At 37.4% G+C, this 18,424-nt stretch overlaps 1 protein-coding gene across 1 annotated transcript in view; it reads right to left on the bottom strand.

The window, feature by feature from the left end:
- LOC103139177 (inactive dipeptidyl peptidase 10) overlaps nt 1–18,424 on the bottom strand; it is a 55,442-nt gene that overhangs the window by 22,089 nt on the left and 14,929 nt on the right. The window contains exons 3-6 of the mRNA XM_007553666.2: nt 14,580–14,694; nt 12,904–12,999; nt 10,973–11,067; nt 6,425–6,496 (exon numbers count right to left, since the gene is read on the bottom strand). Of these exons, the coding sequence (XP_007553728.2) occupies nt 6,425–6,496; nt 10,973–11,067; nt 12,904–12,999; nt 14,580–14,694 (378 nt within the window). The remainder of the gene's footprint in view (nt 1–6,424; nt 6,497–10,972; nt 11,068–12,903; nt 13,000–14,579; nt 14,695–18,424) is intronic.

Here is an 18,424-nt window from a genome sequence, read left to right on the forward strand (position 1 = left end):
AAACCGTTTGAGGGATTCTGAAGAATCGATAATAAAAATTCCAACACAAATGTTGAACTTCATTCATCTGAAAGTTTACTAAACTAAAAATCAGTGCTGTAGAATTTAAGTGAAAAAATTTATTTAGGTGAAGCTAAGTGAGCTTAAACATTTTGAAACTTAAAAACGCTACAGAGCTAAGTGGAAAAATTAGCTCTGCTGTTAGCACATTAGACAATTAGCGTATAGGTTTTCCCAACATTGAATGGTTCACAATCCAAATGCCCTCAAAAGTAGAGATGCACTGAGTGACTGATATTGTTTATTTGTGCAAATCACAACACTCTTCAGTGTGGAAGTTGTTACTGTGGAAAGAAGAATCAAAGTTAGTGATTTTCTGTCACTGGGTGAAACTAGCTACTCTGAATTTGTTCATTCAGGCTGGAATCAACAGGGACAGTGTTTGGTGGATTCTGATTTCATACTTTTCTACTCTGAATTGCTTCATACCTGAATTTTTGAAGTGTGAAGCAGAAAACATCAATTATCAGTAACCTTGTCCGGGATGTTTTGTGAAGTTGGTGAACAACAGATAAGATGAAGGCTTTCATTTTGAAGGATTTAACCTTGGTTTGAAATGTTGGCAGCATTTTAAAAATCAAATTAGATCTGATAAACTCCATCAACCAAGAAGATGATTTGTTCCGGCACACTGATCGCTGCTTTATCAGAAGCACATAACTTGGAGAACTCCTTGTAAGAACTGAAGGAGGCATTTCAATCCGGATTTGAACGTCACTGAAACAATCACTTCTTTACGCCTAACTCAGCATGAACACGCTCAAAGAAGTTACATTCACATTTCATCATTACTCTGATTGCAAGTGAATAGAAGAAATTTGCACCCTTGGGACTAAAAGATAAAAAATTAAAGGCATGACAAGAGAATAAAAAATAAAAGGGCATTCTGATTAAAGAGCATCATTATGGCCAATATTCCTCTCATTGAATTGCATCGTGGCTGGCAGCTCTGACACAAGCATCAGTGGCTGCGAATGATTGAATTAACACGCTGAAGGAGACCACTGTGAGACTGAATCAATGAATTTGTGCACTTGAATCTGTTATTTTTTTCTCTGCTGATCTAAAGATCGTCAAACCAACTGGAGGTGATGCATTGATTTCCACCATTTTCCTCCGTTTTTCAGTCAAAGGGGTTGAGGCGGCGGTGTTACTCGCTGGCCTCTGGGAGACCCGGCCCTTTGGAAAACCAGCCCCAACAGAAATTAAATGTCACATCCTCTATGCAGCGCACTTAGCAGTGAAATTGGATTTTCTACAACATTGTTTGTCTGTTAGAAAATGCATGGCCTCGGTGGCTAAGGCGCAGAGGTATAAAAGAAAGAAGAAATCCATTCGGAGGCGGCCTCTAAATGAGACTGAAGTTTGATTGCGGGGTAAAAGTCAAAGGATGGAGGGCAGGAGTTACTATAGGGAGGAAGGAAGCTTTCTTGCAAGATGAAAAACGGCATCATCTGGTCAAACTTGAAGAAAAAAAAGGAGAGGAAAAGTGAGACAGGAAATTAAAGGGCACACGGAAGTGCCATCAGCATTGTGTTCAATCAGCTGTTTATCATTTGCTTAGAAACCTTGAGATTCTGCTTCCAATTTACCATCAGGAGGCCTCTGGCAGTCGCCGTGTTATTGTGGCTGCATGTGTGATAAACAGAAAGGGAGAAAGAGAGCATCTGTCTTGGAGAGGCAAAGAGAATCCTAATGTGAATGCCAGGAACAAATCATAAATCCTCCACTTCGCCGTGCCCGTCAGCCCCCCGCTTTACTTCTCACATCCAGGGTGCTGCCAAAACGTAGGAGAGGGGGGCTTTGCACACATTAAACACTCTGAAGACGTCGCAGGACAATGTGACGAAGGATATGAGGAGAGATCACAATAGGCTTTGAATAAGCACAGATATCTGGAGCTATTGTACAATTCACAATGTGCAGATAATAGCTTCCTCTCTACTCTACATTGTTCTTGCCTCACAAGCATTTTCCTAAAGCAGTGCAGCCTTTAATACAACAGCAGCACCTATCACTGTTTGCTGCAGAGAGCAGACAAAAAACTCCCATCGTGTTTTATTTCTGCACAAACCTGGCAGGATGCGGTTCAGCGGTTTCGGTGCATTAAATCCTTAAAAAGTATCATCCACTAAAAAATGTCTCCCCATCATTTAGAAACACCTGCAGGGCTTTGCAGAAGTATTTACACGACTGGATCTTTCCTGCATTTTGTCAAGTCACTGGATTTTAATCTGCTGGATTTTAAATAATCAACAAACAGAAAGTGGTGCATTATTATTATTATGAGTTTAAATCCCCAGAGTGTGTTTTGCATTTCTATTTAGCCCTCTTAAGTCGAAGCCATGTTTTGCTGAAATATTAGCAACGTCTACATCAGCTTTATGCATCTTCAGCTTGAATTGTTACCCCTAAACAAAAGCCAGTGTTACTAACAGCCTTCAGAAGTCATCTAACCAGTAAACAGCATCAAATCCAGGTAGAAGTTGGGTTATAAAATTCAACATCTCACATCCAATTCCAGTTCTAAGTGCTAAAAATGGGAGGATTATAGAGAATCCAAAAATGGTCAAAGTAGCACTACTTCAACATATTTTTACTGATGTAAAAGTAAAAAGTTGACATCCAAGAAATTACTCAAGTAAGAGCAAAAAAGTATTTGGTAAAACATCAAAACATCAATTATTCAATATTTTAAAAAATTATATCATCAGCTAGACCAAAATGTAAAGTTAAGTGGAAATTTTGGTATTTTAAGGACCAAAATGACAATAATTCATATAAGTAACAAAAAAGATCAGGCAAAAGAAAATTTTTCCAAATCAGTTTCTTTCAGTGAAAAACTTATAAAACTTTAACAAAAACTGGTGAATTTTTGGTTAAAACGTGTTTGTTTTTCATTCAGTGGGTAGAGAATCCAGGAATGTTACTCAAGTAAGAGCATAAATACTTTGTAATAAAATTACTCAAGTAAAAGTAAAAAGAACAACATGATAAAAATACTCGTAAAAGTACATTTTTTTAAAAGTTACTCAAGTAAATGTAACTATATGGCACAACTACAAACCTAAGCCAAAATGTGGCTGTCCACCAGAAATCAATCTTTCTGCCTGCATGAGATACATTATTTGTGACAGAAACTAGCTCTGCACATCATCCTCAACACCTCATGTGTTTCTTCAACCGGGAACAGGAGACTGGTCAGAGTTTATGAAAACACAGAAAACTAAGCACTCCTGGACAAAAAGGCGGTAAAAGGGCCTGGGGTTTGATGTTTAAAAGGAGAAAAATACAAAACATGGAAGAATTTATATCAAACTAGTGAAATTTCAGATATCCCTCTAACTGAGAATCTTTGTCAAGGTTTGTAAATTGATTTTTATGAATGTTATTTGTCCAATCTGTCTGAGATCGAGCTACTTTGTTAAGAAAAATCGGCAGAAAATGTTGTTTCCACATAAGCAGGAGACCAGCTGGTGCTTCTATAAAATATTCACTCAGGTTAGCAAAATGCAAACAACACATTCAGATTTTATTATGTATAAGAAAAGTTTCCACCCCATTCCCACACTGCAAAAACACAAAATCTTACCAAGTATTTCTGGTCCAGTATCAAGTGCAAATATCTTAGTAGACTTAAAATGAGACAAAACTAACTTCCACGTAACTTATTAGCAAGATATAGGAGCTTGTTTAAAGTAAATCATTTGTGAATATAGATTTTTTTAAAAATACTAGTTCCACTGACTGTTTTTTCACTTTTATAAAGACATTTTTCCTATTTTGGATGGAAGAAACTCCCAGTGGAACTAGTACGTTTTGCTTTAGTGACTTAAAACAAGGTTGTTTATATTGTTGAAAAGTTACTTTTAAGTTGGTTTTGTCCGATGTAAAACGAATAGACAATCATTCTTGGTAAAATTCTGAGTTTCTTGGTAAAATTCTGAGTTTTTGCAGTGCAACTGTGTGCTAAGACTGTATGTTCTGGCCTACTACTTCAAAACCTACCATGCAAAACCAAAAAAATCTCACCAAGTATTTTTGGTCTATAGTTTCTAGTGCAAATATTTTGGTAAACTTAAAATAAGACAAAACTAATTTGCAAGTAACTTTTCAGCAAGATGATTCAATAATTCCTTAATATTGATTAAAAAAAGTGCTTGTTATATAACAAGACATTTTAACTTATAACATGAAAAAAATGTCTTCTTCCACTGGCAGATTATTTCACTTCTAACTAGAACTTTTTCATTAATATTAATAAACTATTTACTTAAAACAAGCTCCTATTTCTTGCTGAAAATATATTTGTAAGTTATTTTTTTCTTATTTTAAGATATTTGCACTAGAAACTGGACCGAAAGGTTCTGTGTTTTTTCAGTGCAATATGATAAACCAAAGTTTGTGGTTGTAAATGTGACAAAATGTAAATGCATCTCATGGTATGAGGTTTCTGCAGCGTCCCCCTACTGTTTCCATATCCTCTACTCCCACACAAGCACCAACTCTGAAAACAAAGTGGCCTAAATCAAACAGGCTTCGATGAGAGACATTTCCCTGCAGGTAATCTGTTTTGTCTTGCTGTTTTGAGTCAAAATCCCTAACTAGCTTCTACACATTCTCTTTTATTTTAACAAAATCTATTTATTTTCAACCCAGCAGGCGCCACCCCTGCAAACCCTCCTGAGCTTTTACAAAATCCAGTGAAGCCTTTTAACTTCACACGTCCATCCCTCTTCCTCGCACTTCTTCTCCTTCTTGCATCTCTGGCCGTCTTTGATAAACATCCCAACTGATTGTAAATGGGCAGCGTGTCTAAGGGCAAGCGGACCGTATCCCATTTATCGTACTCCCGACGCCGCCCTGAATGCACCGTTTTCTGTTTTTCCTCTGCCGCGAAGAGGAGAAGCCCGCCGCTCCTCTTCTGAACGCCAGAAACGGTGCTTGGCATAAAATGCTTCAGTCAGCGTAAATCCCCCCCCAAGAGATAGAAAAAAAAAGAAAAAAAGAAAAGTGAGCGGGAGTGAGGAAAATGAAGGAGGAGAGATGGGGAGACAGCTAGAGACAGACTGGGAGAGGAAGGGAGGATTCACAAACACAAAATGCAAATAGCCCATTTTCTGAGCAAACAGAATGCTTCCAGGTTATGTGCACCCAAGCTCATAAAATAGCGTGCTCATATCCTTGAGTTTGCAGAAGAAGAAGGAAAAAAAATCCTGCTGATATTAAAGGAAATATGGTAATGACTTGCTATAAATCAGCCAAGCAGAGTCCCAAAGATCTGAGCCCGTTTCCTTTCGTAGATTTGTGAAAAACAGATTGAATGTATGCATAACCGTTCAATAATTCAGTTAGTATGGAAGCTCTGTGTTTTGTGATGAATGCAGTAACACAGCAACAGGCTCATTCGTTCCCCACACACAGAGAAAATCTGATACGCAGTGATTAGTTGGGGGAAGAAAAAAAAAGGAAACCCAGAGAGATACAGGAGAATGTGAGGCAGAACAAATGAGGGCAGGAGGAATCTTCTTGCAGGTTTTTAATAAAAATGTGGGAGAAAATGCGCCGAGGACTGTCATTTCCCTCTAATTTGGATCTCCTCCACCTCTGATTACTTGCTCATAACACAGCTTGTCTTCGCTTTGAGCAAACAACTTGCAACTATGCGGGAATTTGTGAGGTGAGGAGTTACAAGTGCTGGGAAACTGAAGTAAAGATCTAGTTTTTCCTCGCCTTATCTAAAACCACCTGCAATTGTGAGGCTCTGCATGTTCTTATTAAAATTCCCCACTGAACAGGCAGGGTTATTTCATTACCGCAGCTCCAACTTTACCTCTTCTTTGATCCCCCTCTTTCACTTCTTTGCACCTCTTCTGCTAAACACTTCACAGCGATCTCTCCTTCCTCTCTCCTTCCTCTCTACCCACTGCAATGAGCCAGTTTAAATATTCAACTCCTCATATGTTATCTCAGTCATTTGGAGGGTGGGTGTTACAGACTGCTGCAGCTGCAGAAACAGAGCTCACACACACATGCACACGCGCACACGCACGCACGCACGCACGCACGCACGCACGCACGCACGCACACACGCACACACACACACACACACACACACACACTCCTCAACCGTGTCCTTCATGCTCTTGCAGCTTCTCTGTGTTGTTTGATAGAAATTACACGCCACCTTTGTTTAACAGCCACAAGTGGCCTGTCAAGACGTGTGGAGCTTTGTTAGTGGAGAATCACTTGTCTTTAATATCTGAGGAAGATTTATGGCTGTGGATGTGTTCTGAATGCAAAACACTCGATAATGAAGTCTAGAGTCTATCCCAGGCCACTTTGCTGGCGATATCAAACTTACCGGTCGAATGTTATACGCCAAGAGGACAAACCTCTTGTCTGCAGACACCTGGAATTTAGATGAGGTCAGGTCCTGCAAGGCAGAATTAGGAGAAAATTAGGAGAAATTGTAAAACAAGATCTTAAAACAGTAAAAACGTACAAGAATGACCAGTACAGACAATGAAAATAACTTTTTTTATATACCGTCACCCATCTGTGTGCAATTATGAAGTCAGATTCTGTTAAAACAAGACTTAATTTAGCAGTAATCTTTATTTAGTTTAACCCTAAACTAAATAAAGTTTAGATGACACAACCAAATTGGCAGTACCGTAACTCCACCACCTTCCAGCAGTTTCTGAAAGGAGAGACGTAGCGCTTTCCAGTCGATATCGGATTATTACGGTAATTTCACTCCCACCATAGCAGGGAGTCAAATTAATCTGAGGGATGCTCTTTTAATAGACGATAAATTGCAAAACTAACTGCTAAATATTGAAAGTTATAGTTGTTATGGATAAATGGGCAAATATATAATTACTTACCGGACATTTAAAGAACTTTGTACAATTAAAATAGGCAAAAATATCCAGGTGGAGCTAAAAGCTAGCTGAAAGGGTTAAACGATGTTGTCTATAATGGCTGTACTGAAAGGGATTTCTACAATCTGTACAACAAAGATGTCATAACGGTTTATGTAGTGATGGGTAGATGAGGCGTCATGTATCGTTTCGACACAGAATCGACAAAACCGTGTCGATTCTGTGTCGATACTGTGTCACTCAATACTGACACCTGCTGGACATTAAAAATTCCTACAGCCAACGTAGTGATTTGATGACCTCCTAGTCTATACAATAAGATTTAAGTCTTTGTATTTTATTGAATATTATATATTTATTGTATTATGTCATATCTTCAGTTAAATTTAAAATATATTTGATATACAGTCAATAAAAAATTTGAACATAAAGTGAAAATTTAAGTGAATGTGTTTGGAATGAGGATGCATGGACCGTTTCTTTTTCCATACAGATTTTTATAAAAATGAAAAAAAAAAAAGTTTTTAGAACATTTTGAAATTTAGCCTGTTACGCTTTTTTGACAAAACTTCTCCTGCTGTAGAAAAAAACAAAGTAAACATTACATTTACAGCGAACCCTTGTTTTTCTTAGTGGTTGCGTTACAGAAATAACCAGTGATAGGCAAAATCCGTGAAGTAGTTACCTTTAGTTTTTACAGTTATTACACAGCATAAATAAATACTCTGTATTGAAACCAAAGAACAAAACCTGTTTTCAGATCAGCGGATGTGCGTGTTCATCAATCGGGCCTTAATCAGAGTCGCGTCATTAAAGCGTCTCCTCCAACCTGCTTTGCGAGATCCACAGCTGTATCTACGGCAGAGCGATGGATCTCATCAAGCCTCCCGTCGGATTTTGCTGCCTCTGGCCACAGTGTTTTTCCAGCTGGCATTCAAAGTTTCAGTTTCCAATCTGTATTAAATACCGTAATGTTATTGGCACTCAGGTAGAGAAGAAGCGCAGAGACTGTTTTTACCAATCATACGATCAATCAGGACGCAGAACACTGTGAAAAAAAAACTGCACAAAAAAATCTGGGAAGCAGCAATACCGTGAAAGGTGAACCGCGTTACAGCGAGGGATCACTGTATATGAAATAATTTATAAAAAGCACCTGAGTAATTTGTAAAATGGCTGTATATCTGAGTTTATCTAGGTGTATCTGGGACTTCATTCTCATGCCTGGCCTCATAATGCCTCAACATTGAAAAGGTGGATTTATATAAATAAGACAGTTTAGTCAAACACTTAACCTGCAGAACATAATATGAAAGTTAACTAAGAGTCCATTTCAGCTGAATTTGGATTCAGATAGATCAAGTAGAAACTGACAAGAACCGGATGAAACGACAAAAATGAAAGCTAATTTATTTTCCAATATAAGATCAAAATGGCCCCTCACTGCGGAAACCTTTCCTTAGAAGCTGCTCCATATTTGACGCTGTTCCGTAAAACATCAATAATTCGTTTGGCAAATGCATTTGACAGATTGACAGATTTGCTTCCTTATAAACAGAGTTTGGCGCGTTAATGTCATTTCGAAACAGTTCCTGTATCGGTCACGTGACTTGCTGAAACAAATACGCGCACCGAAACGGGTTTAGGTCTATGGGCTGGACACATGCACCGACGCGTCGGTGTTGCCGGACCCATCACTAGGTTTATGCAAATGCCATTATATGAACCTTTAAACCATCATTATTTTTGAACTGGGTGGTTATTTGCACAGAAACCATTAGAGAAGCTGAGGTAGGATGCACCAACAATGATCTTCGTATGGAGCACGTACTGAGAACGAAACATATAAAGTAAGCCAGTTTACAAAACAAAAATATATTTTTTTATCAGTTTAAATGGAAAATGGCATCAACAGCTCATATTTTGGATGACTCTATCAAGCAACATCATGCTGATTTATGCCTATAAGTACCAATTAGGATTTTACTGGGCAAAACAGAAGTCTTATGTTTTGTCCAGAACCAGAACTGACTCTTTCTTTGCTCTGAAGCATCTCGAATGGACCGCCACACAGTCATAATGTGGATCGTAATCAAAGAAATAGTAATCTTAATCTTCTTCGGAGAAAGGGGATACAATGTGCTTTGGACCATGCAAACTGTTCTAAGCAGCAAATTAAAAAAGCCAGGCTCTGTGCTGGTATGGGTATGAGTGCTATACCGCTGTCACTGCAGCATTATTGCAGAAAAGGACACTTCACTAAATTGGAAAGCACACAGTATTGAAGAAAGTGTAATTTCCAGGAATGTCCTTGTACTATTTACCAAAATATTACAAAGCTAAATTATTAAACACAAAGCTGCATATTTGAAAAAAAAGAAAAAGGTAAGTGTACTGGAGAATGACTGAATGGAGCATTTTAGAACAGGAAGTAATAACAAAAACTGCTTTGACACCTTGAGATGTGCTTGCAGAAAAATGTGGAGAGAAAAAAAACCCACAGCAAAGCAACAACATTTTAGAATTGGATAAAATGAAAACATAAAGTCCTAAAAGCTTTACTGCCTCAACATTTCTGAAATGTGTTGAACTATTAAGGGGAAACACTTGCAATGACATAAAACAGTCAAATGTCAGAAGAGTTATTTGTACTGTAAGTACTACTCATATTTATTAATATCCTCTTTATTTATTTTCATTTAGGAACACTTACTTATAACAACCACATTCACTTCTTTAGACCCTCTTAATACAAGTCAATAAAAATAAATTATCTTAATTTAGAAAGATAAAGACACTGACCTCTAAGACAAAGTGTCATAAAAAAAGATTCATGTGAGCTTCTTCTAATCTGTAATTAGTGGAGTACCTCAGTGCCTCCTTGCAAACCATCCTTGAATATTAAACAACATCCACCTTCTTTAAAAGCGAATGTGAATATCTGGCATAAAACTACATCTTCTCAATTTGTGTCTGGTTTTTGGGTGACAACACACTGATCATGGACATGATTAATGATTTAATTGAGATTTTACATCTTTCCTTGATGAGAACTTAAGATTCAAATATATACACAATATTTGGATAAATGTTTTTGCACTTCTATTTGGATTTCTACTGCTTAACACACAACCCAGCTCGTTTTTAGCAACAACTCAGTCTTTTGAGAATATAACGTCACAACTGCCCTCACCTAGCAACCCCAGGAGCGCTCTGCGTGTCACCTAGAAACCCAAATTGAGTTCCAGCACATTTGGTCAGCTGGACAAGTGTTTTGTTGTTGACTTACCATCCAGAAACTACTTTCTAAATTCTTGCTGGTTGAGCATGATGCTCTACTTCTGCTTTTCCATGGTATACGGTTGAATAATTATGCTTTCTGCAGTGTAGTTGAGTTCTGCTAGCAGCAGCTTGTTTGAATTTAAAGTGACAAGAAACCCCAAAACAGATCATTTTAAAACAGGCAGAAGTGAGCAGTCTGAGATCTCATTATCTAAATGATTTAGTGCAAATAATGTAATGAATAAGCTTTGTATATCTCATAGGAAGCATTACAGGTCACCTTTAAAACATAAACAGAAAATTGACTCAGCAACATATTTATCTGTGTGTTTTGATATATGAAAGAAAATATTTGTTTTTGTTTGTTTTTTATAGAAGCAGAGATGAAAAACCAACATCTCGACACAGGGAAGACACTTATCATACTGACAACACAACCCTGCTTTGAGCATGGCTGCGATGACCCACATAAGTCTGTTAGTGTCGAGCAGAGGCGGTGTTCAAAATGATGCCCTCGCACGGAAAGATCTCTTTGAAGACAAAGGCAGAGGGCTCACAGAGGAGCCAGATTGGGGGGGAAATATGCGCCGATACCGTCAACGTGCCAAGTCTTTTTTTGTGTAAAATGCGCCATGTGGTGCCGCAGCTCCCCGTAGCATCTGTCTCCCAGTTTTCATTTCTATCGACCTATTTGTTCATTCTTTGTGTTAATGTGAGACAGTCATTTCTGCGAGCCGTCCTACCAGAGAGCTGTTGTCCAGCAGAGTTGTGGTTAGGTTGTTGCTGAGGGTGAATGTCAGGACATGTCCCTCTCTGGTGCGCAGTGCCACTTCATTCTCTGTTAGGGGAAAAGCAGATGGAGTTTGTTTGTTTTTTGAATATGTATGGGAAAAAAAACACAGCGTCAAGCATCATGTCAAAACTTTTTCTCTTTTTTTTCCCCCTACATATTCAAGAGAGTGGGTGGAAGTAGAAACTTGAAAAAAAAAAAAAAAAAAATCAGACTTCTTAACCACCAGCATAATCTTACATGGGTTTTGTTTTAACAACATTATAAATGTGAAGTTGGTTCATTAACCCTTTAAATGAATCTTTTTTAAAGTTATTTTCTCCTGACATTTATTGTTGCTATGTAAGTTCCCTTTCTGCCGCCCTTGGCGGTTGGTGGTTGCCGTAGCAACCAGTAACTGACTGCGCTCCCCATTTTTTGTTTTCGCCGTTGTCTGTAACTGTGGGATGCATTACAATCAGCTCCGTGTTTTATTTACAAGTATTGTACTTTGGCACATATTTTAGACAAATTTAATTAGGCACAGGGTTTTTTCATGTATAATTTTGTGTATGATTTTAACTGTTAGCGTAATTAATTTTATCCGGCTAGGCTATGTTCAACTATTTCAGGGTTCAAAAACCAATCAGTTCAATCTAAAGGATGTTTTTTTTTTATTTTACAACTGCCAACTGCAGTCACAGTTCACTGGGAACAATTACTTTGTAATTTGTTTTAGGGTTTTTTTGTATTGGAATTTATTTAATGTTTATAGGCAGAAGCTGCTGGACTGATATTTAATTTCGACTACAGTGGATGAACAATTATTGTTTCTTTACATTTCACTAAGAAAAACAAAGCTAGCATCATCAACAATAATTGACTAACAATCACTAGCGGAACAAGTCAGCGTCGGGCCGGGGGGCAGGGCCAATTACCGGGCCCCTAACCAATCATCGGGCCCCTAACCAATCACCAGGCCCCTAAGGAATCACCGGGACCCTTACGTGGGGGTGTGGGGGGGTGTTTTTAACATTAAATACACCCTTCTCAACAGGCGAGGGCGCACTTTCTCTGTCTATAATGACTTAAAACCATTCCTCCCTCCCTGGCACCTCCAGGCCCAGGCCCCCATCCGGCCCGGTTTGGGGGGCAGCAGCCCCCCCAGGTCCCCCTATAGCTCTGCGCCTGCTAACAATATTACATTTTATATCCAGGAGTAATCATATGTTTGTATGATAATTTGAACAGTTTTATGTTTTGACATTGGCTAAGTTCAGTATTCAAATTATCCCACAGTTTGTCTCCAATTACTTACAAAAGATTTTTCTAGTATTTCTGAATTTGCATGTTTTAAACTTATAAAATTTGCTCCTTGGTCTTAAACAGTTTTTCAATGTCATGTCAATGTTCATGTTTATGTTTAGCTTAAAGAATTAGTTCTTTAACAATTTAGATTTCACAAATCTAGTTAAATTGTAAGTGTTTTCTAAATATCCAACCTTATGGATTACACTTCTTACTCTTTTTTGTGGTATTGTTAATACTTGTAGGGTAGTTTCGTAATTATTGCCACAGACTTCTGCACAATAACTGAAATAGGGTAAGACAGATGAATAGTAGAGCAAATGTAATCCTTTTTGTTGTATAACTAACTTGGCTTTATTTAATAGGGATTTACTTTTAGTTTATCCTCAATAATCACACCTAAACTGGTGTCATTGACAGTGATTGGCAGTTCCCACAATAATGTTATTTTTGTTGTGTTTTATTTAAGTTTGTTCATTTTATCCTTTCATTGTTGTTCCACATCAACTCCAACATAAATAAATGTTAGTATCATTGGCAAATAGTACACATTTAACCATTTCGGGTCCAACAGGTCATTGAAACACGGATCCTCACCGTTCAACCACGCCGCACAGGGATCGTGAACTTTAAACTCTTCGCTCTCCAGATCCTCCATGGTCACATGGGAGTGGAGTAACAAGTGAGACTCGTCTTTGAAAGCAGACAGACAGAGCAAACTGTGAAAAGCCTTTGTTCACATGAAAGCAGGGATTGGCCCACTTTTTAGCATCATGCTGGATTTATCTCTTCAGAATAGCATAGTTAGGCTATGTTCAACTATTTCAGGGTTCAAAAACCAATCAGTTCAATCTAAAGGATGTTTTTTTTAACCACAATAAGTTATAATAATTTCCAAAACTTACACTTCGATTAAAATCAACAAGAGATAGCAAACAGGAATTAAATTTATCATTGACTACTGATGTGCATTCCTTAATGATTGATTAAACAAAAACAACAAACACACTCACAAATAAAAATAAAGATTCATCACTACCTCTACTCTACTGCACAAATCAGAAGAAATGAGCATTTAAAACGTATTCACCCCCTTACAGATATATTCTGTTTTAGCTTCTTTGTCACACTTAACATTTTCAGAGCATCAAAATAATTTTAAATCCAATAAATGATGATTTTATTTGTAAAGGAAGTACTATTTCTATATAACAATCAACTTCTCTTTAGGAGACCACAAACATGCAAGATTTTTTAATTTAAATCCTTTTGGCACATATTTACTTCCATATATTTACTTCTATAACAATGGTAATTAGGCTTAGAGAGTACTTTTTAACTTTTTCTAGAGTATTCAACGCAGGGTAGATTACATTGTTTTATTCCCTCAGTAAATGAATTTCTAATTTCAGGTATAGTTGTCTGATATTAAAATGTGTTTAAAATGTATGTAAAAGAAGTAAAACAGAGAAGAAATCTGTTGGTAGCTTTCGCGTAAGCAGAGGGTTCAAATAACATCAAGCAAGGTCGCACATGCTTCATGTTTTGGAAACCGCCTGCAGGGATAAAAAATTGTCTTGACTTGATCTAAAAGTCAGCAGATGCCACTTGGAAGCGCCATGGAAGAAAAAAAAACCAGTGAAAGGAGGTCTGCATTCAAATTGAGAGAGTTCAGCGTCGTGGAGAAGATTTCAGCGCTGACAAGATCGATGCCCCTCTCACGTTTGTCCTTCAGAAGTGAGGGCTCAGAAACTAAATTAGCAAAACGAAATGGACGCCAGGGGACACATCCAGCTCTATGGCATACTAATTAACACCTTATATCTTGTTTGTTTAATGGTGGTGCTAAAACCAAAGTCTTAAAGGAAAAAGTCCCAGTTTATTGGGTCTTATAATCTCTCGGAGACTATTTGACCGAGAGCAGTAACTTCTTGGAGTTTCTCCTGGTTGCCTGGCAACTGCTATGAGACAAAAAAAAAAGAGTCAAAGAGGTTTTTAACCTCTCAAAAAGACTCAACTGTTTTGTTTATGATGTGGTTCTTGTACAGATAAAACAAACATGCTTCAGAAGGAGGCGCCCGTAGGTGGATTTTCATTTTTTTTCACTTTACAACAGAGCCTGATTAGTTCTTCCTTCCTTTTCTGCTCTTTATGTGAAGTTAAAGGCTTCTGGCTGCAGACATGAGAGTTAAATTGGTGTTTTTTTATGCAACTTTCAAAGCCATGGATCCAAATTGCGCTTTCCACTTTGATGCTCCCGCCTCTTTTCTTACCGGGCGTGAGGACGACGACGGAGAGGGTGACCAGGGACATGACGGCCAGGATCACCACCATGGCGATCCCGATGCCCTTCCAGTTCCTCGGTGGACCGTCTGAACTCCCCAGGTCCTGAAGCGGGAGAGAGAAAACAAATGCGGTGATGAATGTGAGCCGAGCTAAAAGAGAGGACATTAGTGCCGCTTCATTTCCACCGTCAGACAAATCGGTTTGCTGAGCCACGGGGGACCGGGACCAATCTGCAGCATTACTTAGACTCCAATAAATTGCACAAGTTTTCCGCTGGAGAACTGCGTGAAACTGTTGCTTTTAGGAGAGCAGTTTTTAATTGGGGAAGAAATTAAAACTGACACGTAGTTCTTCTTTTACTTTGCTTCATTTCACATGAAATTATAGACCTTTTACTTTGGAGGAAGGTTAATGGTGAAATACGTTCCCCGAAACTGAAACACTCTTTAAACTATATATACCCGTCTCCAAATTGATTTTTGTTTACTGAAATAATAAAAAAAAAACAATTTATAGCTCTCTTTATATTGTAATTGCACATTTTATGCAGTAGATTTTTTATACACATAAGAAGTTATTCTAAATTCAGCACCACAGACACATAGACACATTTTAACAGATTTTTCTTTTATGTATGATATGTAGACATTCAATGGTTGTTTTATGATATTAGATTGTTTTATTACAGATGGAAACTTAGCTTAAGCTAAAGCTGGTGCAAAGTATTTTTTATTAATGTTCTTTTCACATTGTCCCCATTGTAAATAAATTAATAAACTAAACTAAGCATTGTTAATACTGATTAACTGTAAAAGAAACAAACAATAAAAAAACAGGCTTGTTAAAGCAAATATGCGGAGGAGATCTGTAATTTTTTGAAGAAAAATAAATCTAAACAGGTGTAAGAATAACATTATTTTGCAATGGATTTGTAGCTTTAATTAGCCACAATGCATCTTTTTACAATCAGAGGGAATAACAAACTTATATTTAATTGTTGCCATAAACAGTCATACAGACCAATAAACATTATGAAGAAATAATTCATAATTTGTTTTATGAGTAAAATCTAAAACATTTGGTGTACATTTCTGTTTAATCACGTTTCTCTGCAACATCTGCTGGAAAACGAATCAGCCTCAGTTTTGTGTCTTTTTTGAATTTCTAACAGGGTTTTCCTGTATTTAGCTTCATCCATCTTCCTATTAGCAGTGAGCTGCTTTCCTGTTCCTGATAAAGAAAAACATCCCCAAACAAAGATGCAGCGAATTCCCCGTATTCAGGGTGTAAATCACTGCGTTCTGGTGTGATTAGCTGTGTTTCGTCTGAGGCAAACAATTTAAAATTTTGGTCAACAGAGCAAAGGAGGCAGCAAATACTTGTGACACTGGATTTATATTTGCTAAAAAAATGAATAAAGCTGAAATGATTAATCATATTAATCATATTAATCATGATTAATCAATTATTTGAATGATCATTAACTAATTTAGCAGTTGATTAATCATTAAATTCAGTGAACAAACTCAAAAAAAGGTCATTTGCTGAAAGAACAACACACTCAAAGTGGTAATTAAGCCAAAACTGTACAAACATTTTGCAAACAAGATTAAAAAAACAAACATATTTTTCTGTAAATATTTTCTACCCAGAATTCCTCAAGTGGCACTTTTAGCTTCACCTGTTTCAAATTCTGTAAATAAAAATCTATTTGCCCTCCACTTATACACATATTGATGTTAGAAGTATTTTTTTAGCTGTAGATAAAACTTTTGCTACAAATGATCAAGAGTTCACTAAAGGAATGCAGTGTTGTTGTATTTTAGGCAATAAAATGTTAATTTTCGGATTTATTTGCATATTTTAATTTATATTTAATATTAAACAAAAAATGAATGAAGTGGTTAAATGTAAAATCTGCAGAATGTGCCAATTTTTTTTAATACCGATTAATCATTTAACCTTCAGAATAATCGATTACTAAAACAATCGTTAGCTACAGTCCTAAAAATTAACCATGTCATTTTTGCAAAATATGAACAATTTTGTGTTATCACATAAAATCCCAATAAAATATATTGATGTTTGTGACCATGACATGAAAAAAGAGGGGGGAAAAAACACAGTAGGTCTTTTTTACAGGACTGAATCAAAAGCTGTGACTTGGTGAAAAATCAAGGTTTTAAATTTTATTTTGAACCTCAGGAACCATTCGGTCTCCAGGGTAAGAGCTGGTATGCGTGTGCTTGTGCCTCAGCTCTCTGCAGAGCCACATTTCCATTTTGTTGTTTCTCTCCCCTGAATCAAAAACACATCAAACTGCTTAAATTATGATCTTTTCCAGGCAATGCTGTACACATGCTGAGCTCCATTTTCCCCTGTATCCAAAAACAATGGTGAATTATTTTGTTTTTTTATGGAGAAAAAACAGTTTGTAGTGCTGATTTGCTCAGTTAAGCTCTAGATTTCTGTGAAATCTGCTCGGTACAGCAGCCAGCACATCCAGCTGTCTGTCAGTGTACTATTTAGCCTCCCATTCACACCTGCTCTCAATTTGTGATTACAATAGTTTATTGTCAAGCTCAGTTTTTGACGTTTAGTATTCTTGTTTTTGGGGTTACTTTGCTCGGTGCCAGATGATTGTCAGCCTGTCTGCTCCGTTTCTCCTACTGGGTTGTTAACAAAAGTTACTGCAGCAGCTAAATAGAGTTTGTGCGTCATTTTAATCTGCAAACTGCAAAAATCTCATAATGCCAAGTATTTTTCTCTAGTTTCAGGAACAAATATTGTTTGTAAGAAGCAGTAAGTTTTTCTCTAACCTTCTTTTTAGTGCTAGAGGACGTGTCAAACTCCAGGCCTAAGCGTCAAATCTGTCATTTTTTAAATCTGCTGTTGCATCAAACTTAATAAACCAGTTTTATTTACTGCACTAACTTCTCTTTCCTCACCACACCTCTCAGCATAACATCAATAATTCTTAATATTGAAAACAAAGTGCTAATTCTACTGGAATAAGTGAGATAATCAATGGAAATAGTACTTTATCAATATGAAGTAATTATTGACTCATATCTTGCTGAAAGGTTAGTTTTGTCTTAATTCAACTGTACTAAGATATTTGCACTAGAAACTAAATTAAAATACAGGGTAAAATTTTGTGTTTTCAAAGTAGGAAGAGTTATCTGCTACTCTACTGTTACTGAAGGTGCAACTTTGTCCCAAATTTGAATAATGTATTTGGCATGAATTGGTTTTACACCATCCATCCATCATCTGCACCTGCTTGTCCTTGCAGGGTTGCTGGTGCTTATCTGCAGCAGGCAACACAGAAACACACACATGAATGCACACACTCAGACTAAAGACTTTAGAGAGACCAACAAGCTGCAACATTCGTGGGACTGAGTGAAGAAGCCACGAATGCATTCAGACAGTGGCGCAAAAAGTGGGTATGGAGTGTATGCAACGCATTGGGGCGCTACACTGGAAGGGGCGCAAAAACGATGTGGGGATTTTTTTTTCTAGCCAGCATTTTATGTACTTATCAGCTATTTGTGTATGAATTGATCAATAACAGAGGAACAGCACTGATTAGGCGCCCCTCCCCTCCCATACAGGTAGGAAGGTCCAACCAGCCTAGAGTGGAAGAAGTTGCATCCGATAAGATTGTTGAATGGGAAGTACTGCCCCACTCTTCTGAAAAGACAGCTCAAGCAACATGTTCGTGTGAAGCCAAATTTAAGGCACGCGAACTGGAATATATCAGAGTACAGGAACATTTAATGAAACGGCTTGATGAGGTGGTCAGACTGAACCATAAATTATTTGACAA

The sequence above is a fragment of the Poecilia formosa genome, unplaced genomic scaffold, assembly GCF_000485575.1.
Source record: "Poecilia formosa unplaced genomic scaffold, Poecilia_formosa-5.1.2 Scaffold57, whole genome shotgun sequence".
In the NCBI taxonomy this organism is placed as follows: Eukaryota; Metazoa; Chordata; class Actinopteri; order Cyprinodontiformes; family Poeciliidae; genus Poecilia; species Poecilia formosa.